At 44.5% G+C, this 20626-nt stretch overlaps 1 protein-coding gene across 2 annotated transcripts in view; it reads left to right on the top strand.

Annotated features, from left to right (window-relative positions):
* Positions 1-20626, top strand: part of EML6 (EMAP like 6) — an 854573-nt gene that overhangs the window by 562683 nt on the left and 271264 nt on the right. For both annotated transcript variants that reach the window (XM_069234186.1, XM_069234187.1), the window contains exons 17-18: positions 3284-3384; positions 19690-19892. In XM_069234186.1, the coding sequence (XP_069090287.1) occupies positions 3284-3384; positions 19690-19892 (304 nt within the window). The remainder of the gene's footprint in view (positions 1-3283; positions 3385-19689; positions 19893-20626) is intronic.

Here is a 20626-nt window from a genome sequence, read left to right as displayed (position 1 = left end):
CTGATAGTGAGGATAGAGAGTGAAAACTTGGCAACAATTGTGAAGCGATGATGGTGAGAGAAGGCCTCCTGTTCACAGTATTCGAGGAGAATGTTGCCCTCAAGGACAACCAGATGTGTGTCTCATTGTATAGGGATGGGAACTTAGGTAGTATGTCAGCTCCCCTCAAATGCAGTTAAAGGATTGGGTCTCAGGGTGGGAATGAAACATGGATTTTCTAAAAACTGCTAGTTGTAATTTTTATTGGTGTTTCATAGGTAGGTAGGCAGTCTTCATTCTGACTCTGAGAGGGAGCATATCTCTCATCTGGGTTTTACTGAGCGTAAGGCTTAATGCTGAATACTCTTTCACTTTTATTCAAACTCTTAATGAAGATTCAAACCATGTGGATACCTTCTATGCATTCCCTTTAGAAATCCCCTTTAGAAATCATTTAGGGTTAACCTGTTCTAGCTTATAGCATAGACTAGAAAGGGAATGTTTCTTTATGGAACACTTGATTGTATTAGTCTGTTTCCTCTGCATTGTGACTGTTACTATTTTGTATCTCATTTTATTATGACTTAACTTACTGGAACATTTTGGTCTCCAGACTGTGTTAATGGATCTTTTAAATCTGTTCCTTCTTTGCATTAGGTAAATGTTTAAAATAATCCTTTATGATTGAAAGGCGCAGCTCGTGGGAGGGAAAAGGGGCATGGCACATGGCAGGGAGGGGGAGGTTAAAAAAAATGTACTTTTTCCCGCACTGCTCAATCCGCTATGCTCTCCTCTGTCTTGCTGCAGGCACAGGCTCCCAGCCTGCCCTGTGGCCAGTCCTGACGCTGCTCAGAGCAGCGTCAGGATTGGCTGGAAGCGCCCAGCCAGGGCACTCCCAGGCAGACTGGGTGCCTGTGCAGGCTGGAGAGAGACTACTGCGCATGTGTGTTTGGTCAGCCCGAGACGGGTGGACAAACACACATGCTCTCTGAGGGTAGTGCTCTGTGCACTCCCCTCAAGTGCTCGTCACCCCCAATGCCCAGCCCCTTTTCAAGAAAACGATAATAAACATAGTTTATTATTGTTTTCTTGAAAAGATTTTGCAGCTTCTGCTGGTGGGGGGAGGATTAGGGGGTGGCCCCTGATGGTTGAGATAATTAATTCTTGGTCTTCATTGTGAAGCCACATTAGTTTCACAGAGATTGACATGTATTTCTGATGCTTGCTCCCCACAACGCTTCAAGTCAACCTTCGAAGGTCCATACAACCAATGGGGAAATTTGTTTGATGATTTTACTAAGAGATTGCGGGTGAGATATCCACCATTGATCACTCTTCTCAAACATAGCCACATTGTAAGTGGACTCTGCCTAAAACCCTACTACCTCTGCAGCCTTCCTGAGACTCCTCAGTAAATAATGTGCTAGGTCTGTGTTACCCTATAAAAACATTCTTGTGTTGTCTGACTGTGGGTCTGCTTTGTATGACGGTGGCCCTGGCCAACTCACACACTGACGCCTTGAGTGATTATTACACGGCCTTCTGTTGGGTATGTTTGGGGCAGCCTATCAGCTGTTCTTATGACTGATAGCTCTATGCCCCTCATGCATACCTTGCACCTCCACTGCGATGTCATGCCCTTTTCAAGGGACTTGTAATTTCAATGTAGCTGAGGATATGCAGGTGCTGCCTCTGTACACCTTAGAGGTAGCTAGGAAAAAAGGGTGTTCTGGCTGATGTGTTTTTGTCTTGATGAAACCAAGGCCTATTCGCAAAGGTAAACATATACTTGGTTGAGATATCCAAGGGTGTTCTGGCTGATGTATTTCGGTCTTGATGAGACCAAGGCCTATTCACAAAGGTAAACATATACTTGAATAAATCTACATGTGCAAGTTTACTCTTACACTTCTGACTAACTTTACTACTTTTGGTTATTCACCATTATCAAGTGTAAAGTTGCTCAAGGTCTCCAACCTTTTCTGTAATAAAAGCTACTTATGTTCATGAAAATCATTCAGAGCTATGAATGTTATTCAAATTTGAATACTGACCACATCAGACAAGTTTACATTTTTGTTTTCAATATGCACTTTTCAGTTTTTGTAGGATGGGTTGCTCACAGGAGAGCTACTTATGAGTAGCTCGAGAGCTACTTGTAGCTCACAAGCTACTCGTTGGAGACACCAAGAGTGTAGACGCCTGTATCTCTCACACTCTCCCCCTCTCCCCCTCCCCTGATACAAATCTACAAGTGTAAAGTTACTACAGACAGTTAGTCCGGCACTATACATGGGCAACCAATGATACTGAGAACCCTCCCATTGAAAATAATGGAGTCAAGGACTTAAAACAGAACCCCATAGGAAATAATGTTAAATTAAAATAACTTATTTCTACTTTTTAAAAATATATATTGAATTGACTGTTCAGAAATTTTATATATTCTATTATTTAATAATACATATTTTAATAACCTTTGAAGTTCATTTAAGTTATGTGCATAGCATTTTGTAATTTTAATACTTAATACTTTAGTTAGATTTGTTTTATAAATCCTTAAAGAATAGTGTTAGTTAAATGTATTATATGTAGATTAAATAAATATTCAATTCAAAATTAAATTAATAGAGCTGTGGCATCTTTTACTTTACATTTAAAATAAATATTTTAAATTAATTTGCAATAATATTTAACATACAAAGAATTTTACATTTTTTTTCAAGTTTATTAAACTTTTTCTATTTTTCCTATACTTTACCACTGGGAGATCTTTGTCCTAGTTGTGGAGTGCACCCTATGGTAAAGTGCAGGGAAACGTAGCTGGGAGTATAGGGAGGAGAAATTGACCCTATCTTCAACATGAGGGTTTTTATTACTGTCACCATTGTATTTTAAAACTTGGCCATTAAAAGTGGGAATGAGTTAGTTGGGTTTTTCTTGAAGTATCAAATCTATTGGATGCGTTTCAACATTTGTAATTTTCCTCTGGTTTCATATGGATATAGCTAGTTAATTCATACTCTGTTCTTTAATATGAAGATGTCCAAAACAGTATGGTATGTGATAAAATTGGAACCCTTTTTTTCTTTAGAAGTGCTTAGTAGTTTTTTGAGATTGTGAAAATCGTAAATGTGTGAACTAGATTGCAAAATTTATTGCTAAAGACAGAGCAATGGGAATATTTAGTTGAATTAGGCCTGTAATTTTGTGGATCTGGCACAACAGAAATTGAGTACACCAATCCTTCTGCTTTAGATTGTTTTAATCGTTTTCATATGTGAATTTGTTTTTGTCTTTCCAGAGGGCATAAAGATAAAATCTTCGTGGCGAAGTGTAGCCCTCATCATGCAGACAAACTTGTAACTGTTGGGATGAAACATATCAAATTTTGGCAGCAAGCAGGTACTATTATACTGTTTCTTAAAAAGTTGCCTTTACTTCAAAGTTGTTTTAGCATTGATGGTAGAAGCCTATGCATCAATCTGAAATCTTATCAAGATTAACGTTTTTAATCATGTTTTTAAAGTCCATGGGTATTTAGTCATGAATGATGATGATGGTCCACATTTTTGCACCATTTGCTTATCCCATATACATTGTTGTGAAAGAAGTGATGGAGTGAATACAGCACATGAGAAGACCTCTGTTTTTTCTTTCCAGTGGTGTGTATGAATATCACTAGGTCTGTCTACAGCTAATATACCGGTACTCTATTTGTTTTGGTATAGAACCTTTTGGTACTGATTGACCACTCTTGCTCATTTGGTCAAAACCCCCTTTGCTCACTCAATATCCTAGGGCCATGCAGTGAAGCCATGGCCACTTTGGCCTACCAGCCCTGTGGCCAGTCTACCAAGCATCATCGTCAAACCCATTAATTCTACAGCTGGCAGCCTTATAGTCACATCGAAGCTGCCAGCAGGACCCCAAGAAGCAAAGTGAGAACATGACTTCTGGGGCTGTCTTGGACGGGGTCTCTGGCAGCCAGCTCCGGCATGCCTAATGTACAAGCACTGCTAGGCCAAAGCAAGGCAATGTCCAGGGGCAGGTGGGTTACCACAGGCCTACATATTTCTGAGCTGGGGCGATAGCAAAATGAAAATGTAAAAGGCCCAAGTCTATGGAGCTAAGGTTGCAGCTGATTCTGGTATGGCTGGATTAGCCTAGTTTTCCAGAAACTTTCCTAATTGCTTGTTTGGACAAAACATGTTACATGTAGCTGACTTCACCTAAATTGGGAGGTAAAAACGCAGCACACTTCTAGGATTATTCATACACTTAATTAAACCATAACACTTGAGATGGGTGGATTTGTAAAGGTCAAGCAGTAGTCCGGGAATAATTCATAGTTTATATTTATCTGGCCAACTTCAGCAAGTAGGCTGTCTTCATGACACCATGAACTGATGTGGAGAGGCAAATAACTTTAGATTTCCCCAATTTGGTGCGTCTGCCTGTGCATGGATAGTAGGTCAGAGGGAAATGAAATCTTATCACAACTGTATAGAATGTGTACAGTAAAATGGTGCAAAATATGTGCTTGATATATTAGCAGTGTGGCAGGGATATTCAGTTGAATATATGTCTTTCTTTGATTCTTTGCAGTTTCATTTTTTCTAAATTTGCTTGACATCCCAGAAAATCCAGATTGATAATGTTTGTGCAAATATTTAATAAATCCATCAACCTCTTGAATATGGCCAAGGATGTGCTTTCTCAGATACTTTCCCATATCAGTATTTAGCATTTGATAATTTTTTACTATTGCATCAGACAGTAACTCATGCAGGCTGTGTAGTGAAGTGGAATACATGTTTCTTTTTTTGTGAGGGGCAGCCCCATATCTCTACAACACCTCATGAGTTTTAGTGTAACAGGTATCGATTTTACTTGTGCCAGGCTTTGTCACAAGAAATGGAGAGGGCATTGAATTGATTGGGTTTGCTACATATGAGATTAGAGATCACACTTAACACTAGGGGACAACACTGTTTTGCAGTGCATTACCTTGACATTATTGACTGTGGTACTGTGTGAGAGAGTGGCTTCCACCAACATATCACTCCATGTAACTGGCACAAAACAATTTAGAGATGCTACAAATCTTTTCACTCCACAACATTTTCTGTAAACACTCAAAAACGTTGACGTACTCTTTATTTTTGCATTAGAACATCTGAGCCCTGATATACGCTCATTAATATGAATTAGGAAAACATTCAAAAGTACCACCTCAATTCACAAAAATAAACAATGGAAACAGGAGACTATACTTATGGGGAACACCTCGGGTACATCCTGGCATAGGCCAGCCAGTAGGGGAAGCTCATGGACTCCATTCCATTAAATGACCAAGTCGGACGTCTGTGATGCATTTGGGCTGCATGATGTCATTGACTGGCTTATGGAAATGAAAAGAGTGAGACTAATGTACAAAACCAGAGTTATCTTTATGTTTGGATCTATAAATACAAGAACCTTGAAGTAGGATGTTCACAAACGCATTATCCAACACAGAAATTAGCCAAGTGATGCATCAGTCAATCATATCTAGAGACGCCCATACGCAGATGGAAAGTGGGCACTGATGCTTGATGACCACCCCTCTCTCTCCCCAATGTGGTGCGTTTGAAGATACCTCATTGCCAATCCTGGGATTCATGGGTTAACATCTTGCACTGAACCACTGACAATTCAGTGGTACGTTCTTGTGTCTGCAAGTAAGTGTGTTGACACAAACAGGTGAATCAGACCCGCCAGCCACGCTGGGCATATTTTTCTATGAGGGAAAGCTTAGTGTACTGTATGCACCAGAAGTGGCACAGCTGACTATTGCTTTCTATGTCAAGCACAAAGCCCAATGTTTTGTGTGGAAGTTAAAGTGTCACTGTTGAAAGGTGGGTCATTAGTTGTGTGGCCTGCACAAGTAACGAGTCCGCACACGACCGCCACTGGGAACCAAACACCCCAGTGTAGCGCTTGACTCTCATAGGGTAGCGTTGCAGAGCAGTCCAAGGCTTACTCAAGGGAGGTGGTGTGGGCTAGTAATCCCCATTCACAAGCACGCAAGCATGACTCTTAATAAATGAATGTCCAGTCTGTGCTTTTTCTTTTGATAAAGTAAAAGTACATTTATTATTCACACACACACTACTCAATACTATGCAACAATCTACAAATATATACAAAGTGATAAAATCACTCTGGACCAACAGTATGTAATCATTCAGGTCTCTTTAAAGGAGAATATAATCCAACAACCCCCATGGCAACACAATCCCAGTGCCCCCCTTTGCGACATTTGAACATTCTGACAGTATTCAACAGTACAGTGCAATGATGACACCTACATTTGTGAATAAATACTTTCATCCTGCCAAGATGTGACTGTCCGTATCATTATTCAAATTAGCATACTCAGGGAACATAAGAGACCAATTTCTAGTATTCTAACCATCAGGATTACTTTTAGATTATTTTTGATTACTTTGAGATTACTTTTGGATTACTCTTACTGAATCATAAAATAACAGTAGAATACATGGGGCCATACCAACCTACACCCTTGCACAAACACGAACAAAAGTTCACTGAAGCTTGTGCTTCAAACATCCCTCTAACCCTGGAGGGGTTATCTCTCAGGTGTCCCACCACACAAAGGGTGGGGACACCAACAGATGTTGGGGGGGGGCTGCGCTGCTCCTGCAGCTCCCCCAGCCTCCTAGTTCTCCGTTGGTGGTGGCCCCCATCTCAATGGGACCACCACAGGTGTTTTAAGGGCTCAAAAAGCAGCCCCTGCCCCGCAAAGCATGCTGGGACGGCTGCATAAATGATGAGCGGCTCTCCCGCTGTGCTGGGGAGAGCCACAATGCCTTTTCGTTTCTTCCTTGGTTTTTTCTTTGTTGTTGGGGGTGCCGGTCCCACCCGGACACCCCCGCACCCAAAAAGCGGATCCCTCATTGGAGGGCGGCTCAGGGAGCCCACCCCTGGCCGCCCCCGCCGGCTCCCCGCACGGCCAGCGGGCAGACTTGCTGACTTGGAGTCTGCCCGCTCCAGCGGGCAGACTTGGGGATGCTGGCGGCCGCTCGGGCCGCACGCGGGAGTGCAGCGGCACTCCCCCTTCCTGCTGGCATCTTCGGGGCCCCGGGATGGGGTCCGGGCCCCTCGGCCATATTCACGGGGAGCACGACGGCGCTCCCCGACTTTTCTTCGGCTGGGGGTGCGCGACGGCGCACCCCCACTCCCGCCTCTTCTCGGGGCCCCGGGATGGGGTCCGGGGCCCCTTTGGACCATCTTCACGGGGAGCGCGATGGCGCTCCCCGACTTCTCTTCTGCTGGGGGGTGCGCGACGGTGCCCCCCCCATTCACCTTTCTTCACGGGGAGCGCGACGGCGCTCCCTGGCTGGTCTTCGCCGCAGGGGGCCCCGGGATGGGGTCCGGGGTCCCCTCTCCACAGCGGCAGGGGGAGCGCAACGGCGCCCCCCCCCATTCAACCTCCTACACAGGGACCAGGCTTCACGGGGCCCCAGGATGGGGTCCGGGGTCCCTTCTTCTTCAGAGAGGGGGAGTGCGACGACACTCCCCCGTTCTCCTCTTTCTCCTGGGCAGCCCCCCAGGCCCTGGCCCACCCTGGGGGCACAGTCTCAAGCAGCTGCGGAGCTCCACTCGCTTCGTAGCTGCTTTCACAAAGGTCAAAGGTCGCCATTCTTTGTCCTGTGATATCTCGGGCCCCCAAGGGCCGATTTTCTTCATTCTTGCGTCGTTCCGCTCCTGGTGACAAGCCCTTGCCACCGGGAGCACTCTCCTTAGGCCTCCTGGCCTCGAAGGGTCCCAGATCATCAGGGAGCCAGTCCCACTGACTCCTGTGCCACTCTTTCCTCTGGGTTCCCTCTTTTCCTTCCGGGCAGCGCGCTCTCCTTGCACTAGCCCAGTCCTTCCCCCAACTAGTCCTCTGGGGGGTTAAGGGGGCCAGCTTGCCTGGCCCTGGCATTCGCCTCGCTGGCCTGGGATCCTTCAGGGGCTGAGTCCCTGCCCCAAGGGCAGTCAGGAGGTTCTTCCTTACAGTTGTCCATGACGCCCGTCTGCAGTCCCAGTGTCCAGCAGTGAAGCACAGCCAAGAGAGAGAGCTCTCCCCTGTGCAGGACCTTTTAAGTGGGGGCGGAAGTGTCCAGCAGGTCTGCACCTCTGGCCTATCCAGATGTGCCACATCACTTCCTTGCCCCCGTCCCCTCCTTCTTGCACAGTCTTCTGGGATAGCTCAAGATGGCATCCTCCAGGAGTTAGTTGCCACATGTGCTCTGAAAGTCTCAGCCCCTCCTACCTGACATTCCTCGCAGGGCTTCTCCAGCCTGCTCCTGGCACGGATGACAGCTGGCTGATTGATGCTAGGCCCTGCTCCAGCAACTGGACAGAGCAGTAATTGGCCCTAATCCTGAGCTGAGGCAGAGAAATATGACATCCGTGGATGACCCATAAGTTGTACAACTATGCTCCTGTAACCTACTGCATCATTCTTTTCTTACAGGTTACAGTGTACTTTGGTGTGACTCTGGTCTCGGTGGACCCCAGAGAACTGGAGTTGCACCCTAGGCCCTCCTTTCCCATTGACATTCAATGGAGTATCCCCCAATGCAAATACCTTAAGCACCCTGACATTGGCATTGAACTGGGTGTCCCTACAGTGAAAAGACAGTAAGCACACTGACTCTCCCTCACATGTATACACCCCTGTCATGAGACCTACTCCAGGTCACCACCCACTCTGCATAGTTCCTCCTGCACCAGGACTATCTAAGCGCAGTTCTAGGGCTGCGCACACTAGGAATCCTCCTCCCACAGCCCTCACATGGGTGCACATCCATGCGCACACATGATCACATGTAACCTGCCTGGGGCCTCCTGCCTTGCTGCGCCACAGCAGCCTTTCCTTAGCACGGCGACACCAGCGGTAAACATGTGCAGTCCATTTTACCATGTGTTTATTGTGCGGGAGTCACCTCATAGGAGGCTTCCTCACAGTAAACAGTCAAAAACCAGGTGGTCAAAAATCGAAAAATCAGGGCCGTCCTGATGGTCAGAACCGTCCTCTAACAGTCACTTAACAGCATAAAACAAATAAAATTGCATATAATCACAAAAGATTATTTTACCATGTGATTTATCTAATGCAAAAAAATAAAAAGAACCACTGTGTCATGCACTTACCAGAGTGATGGGGGTGTCAACATGTTTGAATGTGTCCAGCAAATGTCAGCAAACTTCTAATCTTATTATTCACTACCTATGGATGTCCTGCAGAGATCAGGGCTCATTTAGCGAGGTCTTCTTAAATTGATGCTAGCACCATCTGTGGCGTTAGGCATTTCAGTTGACCCATTGCATTTTCTCTGTCTTGCAGCCCAATATGTAAGATATACCCAGCTGCACAGTTTCTCTTGTGAAAAACAAAAATCAGTTTTATACACTACTATATTCTCATCAAAGACCCTGAGATTCAAATCCAATTATCCAACAAATGTCTTACGTGGCAAGTTACAACCTTCCATGTACATGCCCACAACAGGATGCACCAAAGCTGCCCATGTCGACATTCCAGGATTTAGATCATACATCTGGGTTCAGGTGGCCTCATTTCAATTCCTTTTGACTGGCCATGTGACATGGTCCCTCCAGCATCTCCTACTTAGCATGTTCACCTCTTGGTAAGCACCAGGCTGTCATCTGGATACATAGGGGAACATCTTTACACAAAATGTCTTCTATTTGTATAACCAATATGTTTTATGATAAATTGTGCATCTGCTGTTCCTGCCTGACAAGATCACCCTCATCATACCCATTGTCGTCTTCAGGATCAGCAACTGTAGTGGAATCTACAGAAAGCTTCTCGTCAAGATGATGGTCAAGCTCAAAGCTGTCTCAACCTTCGTTCATTGATTATAGTTCATCTCACCCTAATACCACTCTGCAGACTAGAATTCAAGAATATGGGCCTTATTTAGACATCGGCAGAGGGGTTACTCCGTCACAACAGATATCCCTTCCACCGAACTCTAAATCTAATTGTTTCCTATGGGATTTAGGTTTTGGCGGACCGGATGTCCGTCACCACTATGATGGAGTAACCCCTCCACATAAATCTAAATCAGGCCCTATGTTCATCATGCAAAAATCCTTTTACGGTCTGGCACCTCCTAATCTGCCAGTTTTACAGCCTTTTGGATTACATCACCGGTTATAGCCTGTCAGAACTGGTTCAGGGATTTGGAGACAATGAGTTACTGGGCTCTAAATATCACAATTAAAGTCTTTTTCCTTAGTTGTCCCAGGAACAACCTACTACTGGGATGATAACTGAATACCAAAGACAACAGTTTTAGCACTTGATACTCAAGGTAGCACAGCACTCCAACCTAAGATGTTCTCGGAAAAGGGATTGGAAAAGTCAGACCCTAATAACTCAGAGTAATGTAAATAGCTAGCAACAGTTATGAATGAACAACCAACTCTTAATCTTTTAAAAGAGATAGTACTTTATTTACAGCATACTGTTAAATACTGCTTATAAATGTAGATATAAAAATATGAGAAAACAACCACTTTATGAAAGTAAGGTAAGCAAGTTCAGTATTAGATTAAAAAACAAGTTACTCCATTAATGTCCCCACCTGTTTTTGCTTGAGTGGCTGCCCAAGAGCAGAAAAATCTGGCCAAGAACTCTCTTGAGTTTTTTGGGCCACTCGTTCTATTAGGAAAGCCTGAGCTGTGTACATACACACTCTGAAAGCAGCAAGTCGGGGAGTGGGTGGACACACTGGACAGCAGTCTTTGAGCAAATTCCGGGTCATTGTGGCTTACCCTGCAGAACCAGCATTGTTCTGGTCTTGAGTATTTAAATCCTGTGTCCAAATCACGCCACCCAAACCAGGTCACTGTTCCACTCTGCAGATTTGGATCATGAAGAGAGAGAAGGAAAAAGTCACCAAAGTGTGAGTATGTAGAAAGGAGGACTAACATTGGTTCCTGGTGCCTGTACATCAGTCACAGAAAGGGCTGGGTGTGGTCAGATTATTCTTAGTACCCGGTCACAAACATGAGATTGCAGCTCCTAGGATTAGTGGCACATGCTCCCACAAAGTGATGCCACATGGATACAAATTAAGATAACACGCCCATGGTTTGTAGACTGCAATAGCAACCCCATGACAACTCAAAAAGAAATTCCAAAGGACCCTCCATACCCTAAATATCCAATCAGGGGCTTCTCCTGACTCCATTTTACTGACCATACATACAGAGGAGTTCCCAAAATGGATTCCAGTCCCCATAAGATGAATGCACAGCACACACCCTTCACTCACCCTCAGCTTACATACAGAGCTAACACACCACCTTCATCCAAGTCCCGCACAGATGGCTTGAAGGACCCTGTTTGAGGGAGACTAAACAGAACTTTTACCTGGAAGGGCCAGAAAGAAACTCTGAAACCGACATGAAAAAGGGCCTACACTATGTTGCTTCAACCGCTTCCCAACATTAGTCATTTTGGAAGGGGGTGTTCTTTGGGTGCTTCATTGACCTCAGGGCAAAGCAGTACTTAGAATGTTTCAGCAATGCAGGCATGTGATTATTTTGCACATCAGGAAAAATGTTAAGACATGTAGAAGCACAATTACATGGCTACAGGGCATTAGTGAACACCCTCCAGAGCGATGCAGGGGACTTTCTGTCCAAACAAAGCCAACCCTCCTTTTCCACGCTTTCACAAGGTTTTTTAGAAGTAATTTTTAAACCGTCATAGATGTTCATGGATGCAAACAAATAAATATGTACGTTGAGTAGTCAACAGGGAACTTCAATAGAATATCATGGAATTAGCTGGCCACCAGGGAGAGATGCTGGACTGTTACATGGCAAAGATGGGTTTCCTGAGGAGGGATTTAGGGTATTTCATGGCAATAATTGACCTGAAAGATGGACTCCAGGGGTACCATATGAAAATAACTGGACTTTAGGGGTGGAGGCTTGATGCTCGTAATTCCATTGACTGGTCTATGGAGATTGTTCTTTAGGTGCATCATGCTATTGGGTGGCACATGGGTTTGCTAGGTTTAAAGCATTATTTTGCCTATGAGACTGGCTTCTTGAACACATTATGTAACAGACTGGCTTATAAGTGAACGTCTAGGGCACATCATAGCATCAGCTGTTCTTCAAGGGATTGTGGGCACAGCTTGTTAGTTGACTTTATTAAAAGGGCCACTTTTGTAAATAATGTTATTGACGGGCCTTTTGGGGATATTTGGGGCACCTCATGGCATTGTCTAGTACATGGGGCTTTTCATAGTACTGAGAAACTCATGGGAGAATATCTTGGGCACATCATGGTATTGACTGAACTATGTGAAATGCCTGGGGCACATTGTGGCATCGACTGGCCTGTAGGAGTCGCATTCGTAGTTAATTGCATTTACTGGTCTCTAGAGGATATCTGTTGCACATCATGTAATTGTCTTACCCAGTGGGGAATCCCTGGGCAACTTATGGATTTAATAGGCCTATGCTGGTCACATGCCTCAGATCAGGGCAAAGTTTGCCCCTTCGGGATGTCTGTCAGACATCATGGCATAGGATGGAGGATTATCTAAGTACATGAGGCAATGACTGCTGTGTGATTCCATACCTCCATTATGGCAATGATTGTTCTATGATCCAGATACCTCTGTACCTGTTGGCGATCGACTGGCATAGCTGTATTAACCAAGACACAAAAGAATAATATTTGTGAGCAAAATGGACCCAAAATGGAAAAATGCCAAACAGGTTGATAATTAGGAGCAAATTAACAAGTTACTTACCTTCCGTAATACTTTTTCTGGTGGATACAGTATCTACTTGTGGATTCCTCACCCTTTGAATACTCCAAATGCTCCAGGATTCAACAGAAATGTTTTCTTTCTCGCTGTCCATGTCGACGAGGACATCACAATGAAACTGCTCCGTACGCAACTTGGTCTGATGTCATTGGAGCCATAAGAAGTCCTCCCCAGTTTGCTGACGTCAGGTTCACCCACTTTTTCCATGCCTTCAAGGCGGACAACAACATCACAAGCACAACATGCGTGCGCTCAACTAAAAAATGTATATACATTTATATAACAAAATACATTCTGTATGATATATACATAATTTGCAGTCTACATATATAACATATATAACATACATAAATAACTTTCTTCTTGGTATATCCAGACAGGCAACGGAGAGGCGGGTGGGTCAGTGAGGAACCCACAAGTAGGTACTGTATCCACCAGAAAAAGCATTACCGAAGGTAAGTAAGTTGTTCTTCTGATGGATACATCTACCTGTGGATTCTTCACCTTTTGAATAGAGTCCTAAAGCAGTCCCACACTTGGTGGTGGGTGCCTATCTGCCTATACCAAGAAATCCTGAAGCACTGAATCGGCAAAATGGCTGTCCCTCTTCCCTGCTGAGTCCACACAGTAATGTTTTGTGAAAGTGTGGAGGGAAGCCCAGGTTGCTGCCTTGCAAATATCAACAACTGGTACACCTCTAGTTAACGCCAAAGTAGTAGTATTAGCTCTGGTCGAATGAGCCCTAATGCCCTCAGGATAATTTTTCTTTGCCAACATATTTTAATGCAAAGAATGACCCACCTCAACAACATTCCTTTCTGGAAGGCTTTGCCCTTAATTTTGCCCATGTAGCTGATGAACAGCTGATCGTCCATCCAAAATTTGCTTGTCCTGTCCATGTAGAACCTCAACGCTCTCTTTGGATTCAGATGATGCAGCCTTTCCTCCTCCTTAGAGGGATGGGGAGGAGGAGTCACTACCTTTGGCAGAAAAGCCGCCCTGGTTCTCAAAACCACCTTGTTGGCATGAAAAGTGGTAAACAAGGGTTTTATACTCACAGCTTGCAGCTCACTAACACGTCTAACCAACGTGATTGCTATGAGAAAAACATTTTTAAATGTAAGGAGCCTTAATGGGCAACTATGTAACAGTTCAAACGATGTATCCATCAGGTAAGTTAAAACTAAATTTAAATCCCACTGAGGCATTATAAAAGGAGTGGGAGGAAACATATTAGTCAAACCCTTAAGAAATCTTAAAACTTAAACAAAGAGAGTTGGTCAGGTAAACAAATGCCAACAGGGCAGAGAGATAGCCCTTCACTGTTGCAACTGCACAACCTTGCTGCGCCAAGGGAAAAGCAAATTGCAAAACGTTGGATAAGTGGGCCTTTCGTGGGTCCACGTGTCACTCCATTTGACAAACTTGCCCATCTACAAGCATAAACAGTTTTGGTGGAGTGTCGTCTGGCTGATAAAATAACATCCACCACTTCAGGGGGAAAAGTAAAGGAATTCAGGTTACCCTGTTCAATTTCCAAGCATGTAGATGCAGGCTCTGGAGGTGGGGGTGTAGAACCTGCCCCTGCGACAGCAAAAGGAGAAGGAGCTGAGGGCACAGAGAGAGTTGAAGGTCTGTGTAACACACTCTTCTTGGCCATTCTGGAGCCATCAATATGGTTTGGGCCTGGTCTTTGCAAATCTTCCTCGGAAACTGAGTAATCAATGTATGAGGGAAACGCGTAAAGCAGCCGGTTTCTCCAGCTCAGCTCAGCTGAAGCATGTCCCCCAGCGTTCCCTGCATCGGATACTGGAGGCTGCAGAATAACGGACAGTGCGTGTTCTCGCGAGTGGCAAACAGGTCTATGTGAGGCATCCCCCATAACTGGAAGACATGAAGACCCACCTCCGGATGAAGTCGCCACTCCCGGTCAGCTGAAAAGTGCTGGCTGAGACTGTCCACATGTATGTTGAGAACTCCGGCCAAATGGTTTGCTACTATGCAAATCTGAGTCATAGAGCCTCTCTGCAGAGAAGATTCAACCCTATTCCCCCCTGTCTGTTGATGTTCCACATCTTAGTAGTGTGGTCCGTCAAGACCTGCACCGACTGACCATTAATGGAAGGGAGGAAGGTCTTGGGAGCCAGACGTATCGCCCACAACTCCAACAGATTTATGTGAGGGAAAACGGCCTCCCTTGAGTTAGGTTGCCACCCACAGATCACCATTGAAGATCTGTTGCATGGCTTCTGGATTTCATTATCGACTCCTCAAGATCTCCGTTGTTTTGAAATCACTGCTTGCGGAGGCATCACTGGAGGGACCTCATGTGCCAGCGTGTGTGAGTCACCAACAGAATTCAGGAAGTGAACAGACCAAGCAGATTTAAGACCTTTAGGACTAAGAGCGCTCCATTGTGAAACGTTGGAATCACTGCCTGGCTGTTCTGAATCCTCTGTGGAGGAGGAAAGTGATGCTGTACCAATTCTGGAGACTTGGATTTTTGCAACCAGTCGTCTAAGTAAGGAAATACTGGTATTCCCCACCTTCTGAGATGTGCTACAACCACTGCCATCACTTTCGTGAAGACTCGAGGTGAGAAAGTAAGACCAAAAAGAAGGACTGCAAACTGGTAGTATTGTGTCCCTACTGTGAAGCGGAGATACTTCCTGTGTGACTACAGGATGGGGATGTGAAAATACGCATCCTGCAAGTCGATAGAAGCCATCCAGTCTTCCGTGTCTAGTGCAAGAAGCACCTATGCTAGCATCAGCATTTTTAATTTCTCCTGTTTGAGGAACCAATTCAAAATCATCAGGTCTAGGATGGGGCGCCAACGACCATCCTTTTTGGGGATCTGGAAATATCTTGAATAACATCCCTGACCCCTTTCCTGTTCTGGAACCAAATCCACTGGGCCTTTTAAAAGCAGATTTTGTACCTCCTGATGAAGCAGCAGCAGATGTTCTTCTAAACAAAAAGTTTGCTGGGGAGGGAAGAGTGGGGCGAACTCCCAAAAGGGAAAGGCATACTCATTTCCTACAATTTCTAACACCCAACTTTCTGTTGTTGTTGACTCCCACTCATGGAGGAATGAATTAACCTCCCCCTATGGGTAACACATGCTTTTAAAAGGAGTGAGAACTAGGGTTGCTTCCCTGAAAGGTTTCCAGTGGAAGAAGAGGAAGGCTGATGGACGGTATCACACTGCCTAGGTCTCCCACGATCTCAGTAGATTTATAGAGGGGATTGGCAGATGGCTCACTTTCGAAGTGCTGTCTCCCACGAAAGGGGGAGCTGTGGCCAAACCCCCTATACCTACGAAAAGGTCTGTAGGTGGAGGAGAGCGTCTGAAGACCTAGTGACTTGGCGGTAGCTTTAGTCTCCTTAAACATCTGTAAGGCTGAATCTGCCTTGGCTCCAAACAATCTTGATTCGTCAAATGGAAGATCCATTAAAGTGGACTGTACATCAAGGGGAACCCCGACCCTCTAAGCCATGCATGCCTTCTATTTGCAATTGAAGTCCCCATGGCTCTCGGAACAGATCCACAATATCCAGGCCCGATTGAATAACGTGTTTCATTGCTGCCTGACTGTCCTGCAGCAGCTCTGCAAAATGACCCTGCACACTCTGCGGCAGTTTGGGAATGACCTCTTTGGCCGAATCCATCAGTGCATGGATATACCTGCTTAACAGACATGTAGCATTCACAGATTTCAAAGCCATGCTTCCTGACAAAAAGATCTTCTTCGCCTTCTGCTCTATGCATTTCAACTCCCTGTCTGCAGGAGTCGTCGGGAATGAACCAGGTGCAACCTTAGATGAACATGAAGCCTGCACCACCAGGCTTTCAGGTGTTGGGTGCTGACTCAGAAACTGTGTGTCACCTGGTGCAGCTCTATACCTCCTGGCAATAGACTTTGAAACTGCAGGAGTAGTAACAGGTTTCCGCCACAGATCCAAGACTGGCTCAGACAAAGCCTCATTAAATGGCACGATGGGTTCTGATGCCGCAGACTAAGAGTTGAGAACCTCGGTCATAATATTTAACTTCAGTTCCGTAGTGGGCAGTGGTAAGTCCTGAAGTTCAGCTGCCTTCCTGATTACCTCATGATATGAGGTAACTGCTGGAATATCCCTAGGGTACAACAATTCCCACTCAGGAGAAATGTACAGCCCACTCGCTACTTCAATACCTTCAAATGCGTGGGAAGGCAAAGGATTCTCTCCTTCCTCAAGGTCCTGCTGCTCTTCCAAATACTGCTGCACCTCCAAGAGCCTCAAGGCTTCCCTCCTAGACCTCAACCTGGATTCTAGCCAAGGAGTGAATAGTGAATGCACCAATGTTAAGGAAACCTGTTGCAGCACCAGTGGAGCCAGGGCTGGCTCCAGAACCTTACTCTAGGAAGGTGTAGATTGACTCAAGGCCGGACGATATCTTTCCAATGTCAGAAATGGCGTCTGATGGCACGGACAACTCTGAAGGAGAAGGGATTGCTCAACACTTTCCTAGACCTCTGATAGGGAGTCGTGGGCAGGAAAGGCATGAAAGGAGCCTGCCCATACGGCACTGGGAAGGCTCTGAGATTAAAGGCCAAAGGACTTGTGTGGCCTGCAGGCGCACCAGAGGGGGCCATGGATGTGTTAAAAATGATATACATAGCATTCAAGAAGTTGGAGGGGTCCGTCCTCGGGGCCAGAAAGGTCGGATACGCCTGCTCCTGTTGTAGAAGCTGGACCTGACCTGTCTCCTGCTCTTCAATTTTCTGAATTGATGGAATCACAGGAGAAAACTGCACAGTAGGACTCGAGAACAACACTGAGATTTCAATCAAAGACGGCGCCAGTGACATCCCTGGCAACTTCGGATGAGGAGCAGATAGAGTGGGACTCACTTCCCACATCGAACGGTCCTGAGACTTCAAAGCCAGAAACAAAGACAGAGGGTTGTTATCTCTAGATGAGTGATGCCATGAACTGTGGCGACACTGATTCTTCTGCAACCTCAAAGATCTGTGGGACAATGATTTCTCTCAAGCCCTGGATCTTCGACGGCCCCACTTCTCCTTCTTAGCTTTAGCCAGGAACAGCGTTGCCTCCCATTTCTTTTAGTGCATTTGGGTTCATGGTTTGACAAGAAGAGCATCCCCCGATATTATGGTCAGTAACTGACATTTGACCTCCACACTCCCTACAAGACTGAAAGCCCGACTTTTTCAGTGGAGACATTGTTGCATGAAGAAAAATGCAACAAAGAAGATCCTTCAGTACAGTGTAACCACCTGGAGAGGTACAAAAACTGTTGGCGTCAAAGGTGCTGAAAAAGGGAACTGACATTAGCACGCCGGCGAAGACTTCATATAGCTCCGATGACATCAGGAGTCCATTGCGGAGCCATTTCATTATGACGTCCTCCATAACGTGGAGAGCTAGAAAGAAAAATATTCTGGTGAATGCTGGTGCATTGGGAGTATTCAAAAGATGAAGAATCCATAGGTAGATGTGTCCATCAGAAGAATTGATTTGCTAAAATACAAAAATGGCATGTGAGGAATAACTGGTGTAGTTTAAGAAAATCACAAGCTGGTTTTGGGGTCACGTGCAATATTTTTTTAACTAAAAATTAAAATATTATTTGTGGGAAGAGTGAGTCTAGTGTCAGGAAATTAAAAATCCAATGTTTTTTTTAAAGGAAAACAATTAATATACTGAGAGTGAAAATATGGCATTTTGATCAGGGTCGAACTGGGACAGAAAGAAAGGCCCAGGGACAAAAGTAAAAGTTGGCCCCCTTTAGCAAATCAGATAGCTAAAAACGTTGCCTACCATCTGAAAACTGGGCAAGGTCTGAACTGGTATAGACATACCATGCAGTTGTTTTGCCGGCCCACATTCTGACCTGTCAGACCACCCAATCAGGCGCTGCCTGATTGCCCCATGTGCCAGTCCTACCTTGTTTTTAATACAGAAGGAGAGCAATTTAAATTATTTTAAGATTATATTTGAGTGTTTCAAAGCTGATATAATTACATTGTTTACTTTGCCATAGAGAGAATTGTTTAGGTACTTTGGTGGTTATTTCACTTATTGTGTCTGAGCCCTCATTGTGTAAGAGCTCAACTCTGTGTTAGTAACATCTTTTTGACCTGAGGAGCATCTAATATTATTTACAATTTTACATTTTCCGATCGTTTGCTTTCCATGTAGATTTGGATTTTCAGTCATGCTAAATGATAGAAAATCTACCCAGAACTAAGTGGTTCTTGATGATTGATCTTTCTTTACGGCCTATTTTTAGTGTTTATGTGGTCAGGATGAATATTTCGCGCCCCTTCTGTTGACGTAATTTGGTTTGGTTTTAGTATAGTTTTCTTTCTATAGATGTGTATACTATTTTTGCATACTTACGTTTTTCACTTATGCACTATTGGATTTGTTTATTTTGACGTATTGTGTTTTAAATTCCATTTAGGCTAATAATGATAGTCAATGAATTTATCACATGGGATGTCCGCTCAGTCCACTAGAACCTATTCCGTTGATTATTCCTTCGTCATATTTTCCCCGTGTTGTGTGGGCGGTTGGGGAGCCCTAAAGCCTGAGGTTAGAAGTAGATCTTACTTTGAGGTCCACAAAGGACATGTACTGTCAGCAGCCTATGGTGAAGACCGGTTGCGATTCCTGGTGTAGAGTATGTGTAGTTAATACTGAAATTGCCTGATTGTAAATGAAGTACTAAGACATAATCTATACGTTTTTGCGGGGGCAGATGTGTTTGAATGTTGTGCATGTTATTGCTTCTACACAAATAATTATGTTCTTCTTCAAGGTGGTGGATTCACAGCCAAACGTGGAACCTTTGGCAACGTTGGAAAGCTGGAAACCATGATGTGTGTGTCTTATGGGAAGACAGAAGATCTTGTTTTCTCTGGAGCAGCCACAGGCGATGTTTACATTTGGAAAGATGTCATTCTTATTAAAACCGTGAAAGCCCACGATGGGCCTGTATTTGCTATGCATGCCTTAGATAAGGTACGTCTCTTTACCACCTTGTGCAAAACGTGGGATAGGTGTGCCAAAAATGTGTAGAGTGGCAGGGGAATATCTGTGGTACACTTACTGATGTATTGTTTTATGCATTTGAAAATGTGTTGTATTTAAACAGCACAGCGTCTAGTTAGACTTATTTTCACGAAGCATGTAGGTTTTTTTATAGCACATAATGGCCCACCTATGAAAGGTGTGATAATGTCTCTACTGGAAACGCATTTCCTCTGGAAACTAAGTGATACTAGCAACTGTACAACAGCTTAAAATGTCTAAAATATTTTTCAAACGTCAGTGTCTGGTCAGCAGTCTGAACTACAACCCTGACCAGCCATGTGGAGCCCAAATGATCCCCTGATGGCCAGCTTTCTTTGTTAGTCTGCCATTGCATATAGACTGATAACATGATAGGTGTGCTGTTCATAAGCATATCATGCAATGAGCACCTGAAATACGTGGCCGTGTGTAAGTGAAAAAGCAAGTTCCATACTACAAATTTATCCTGAAATCTTCAAGTATGTAGGCCTGTGCATAATCTGTCATTTCACTGACCCTGATGGAATGGTCGCACAATTCAATCGGAAAACTACCACCTTTTGTTACTTCTCCCATCATTGCCCCAAGACTCTTTCAAAGACAGTCCAGGATATGAATTCTACGAGTCAGTGGCAAATTTAGCATATTAATTCGTTCTCTTCTTTCACAAAGCCGCTGTACCT

This window comes from Pleurodeles waltl, chromosome 5, assembly GCF_031143425.1.
Source record: "Pleurodeles waltl isolate 20211129_DDA chromosome 5, aPleWal1.hap1.20221129, whole genome shotgun sequence".
Lineage (NCBI taxonomy): Eukaryota > Metazoa > Chordata > Amphibia > Caudata > Salamandridae > Pleurodeles > Pleurodeles waltl.
This window is presented reverse-complemented; position numbering and strand designations above follow the sequence as displayed.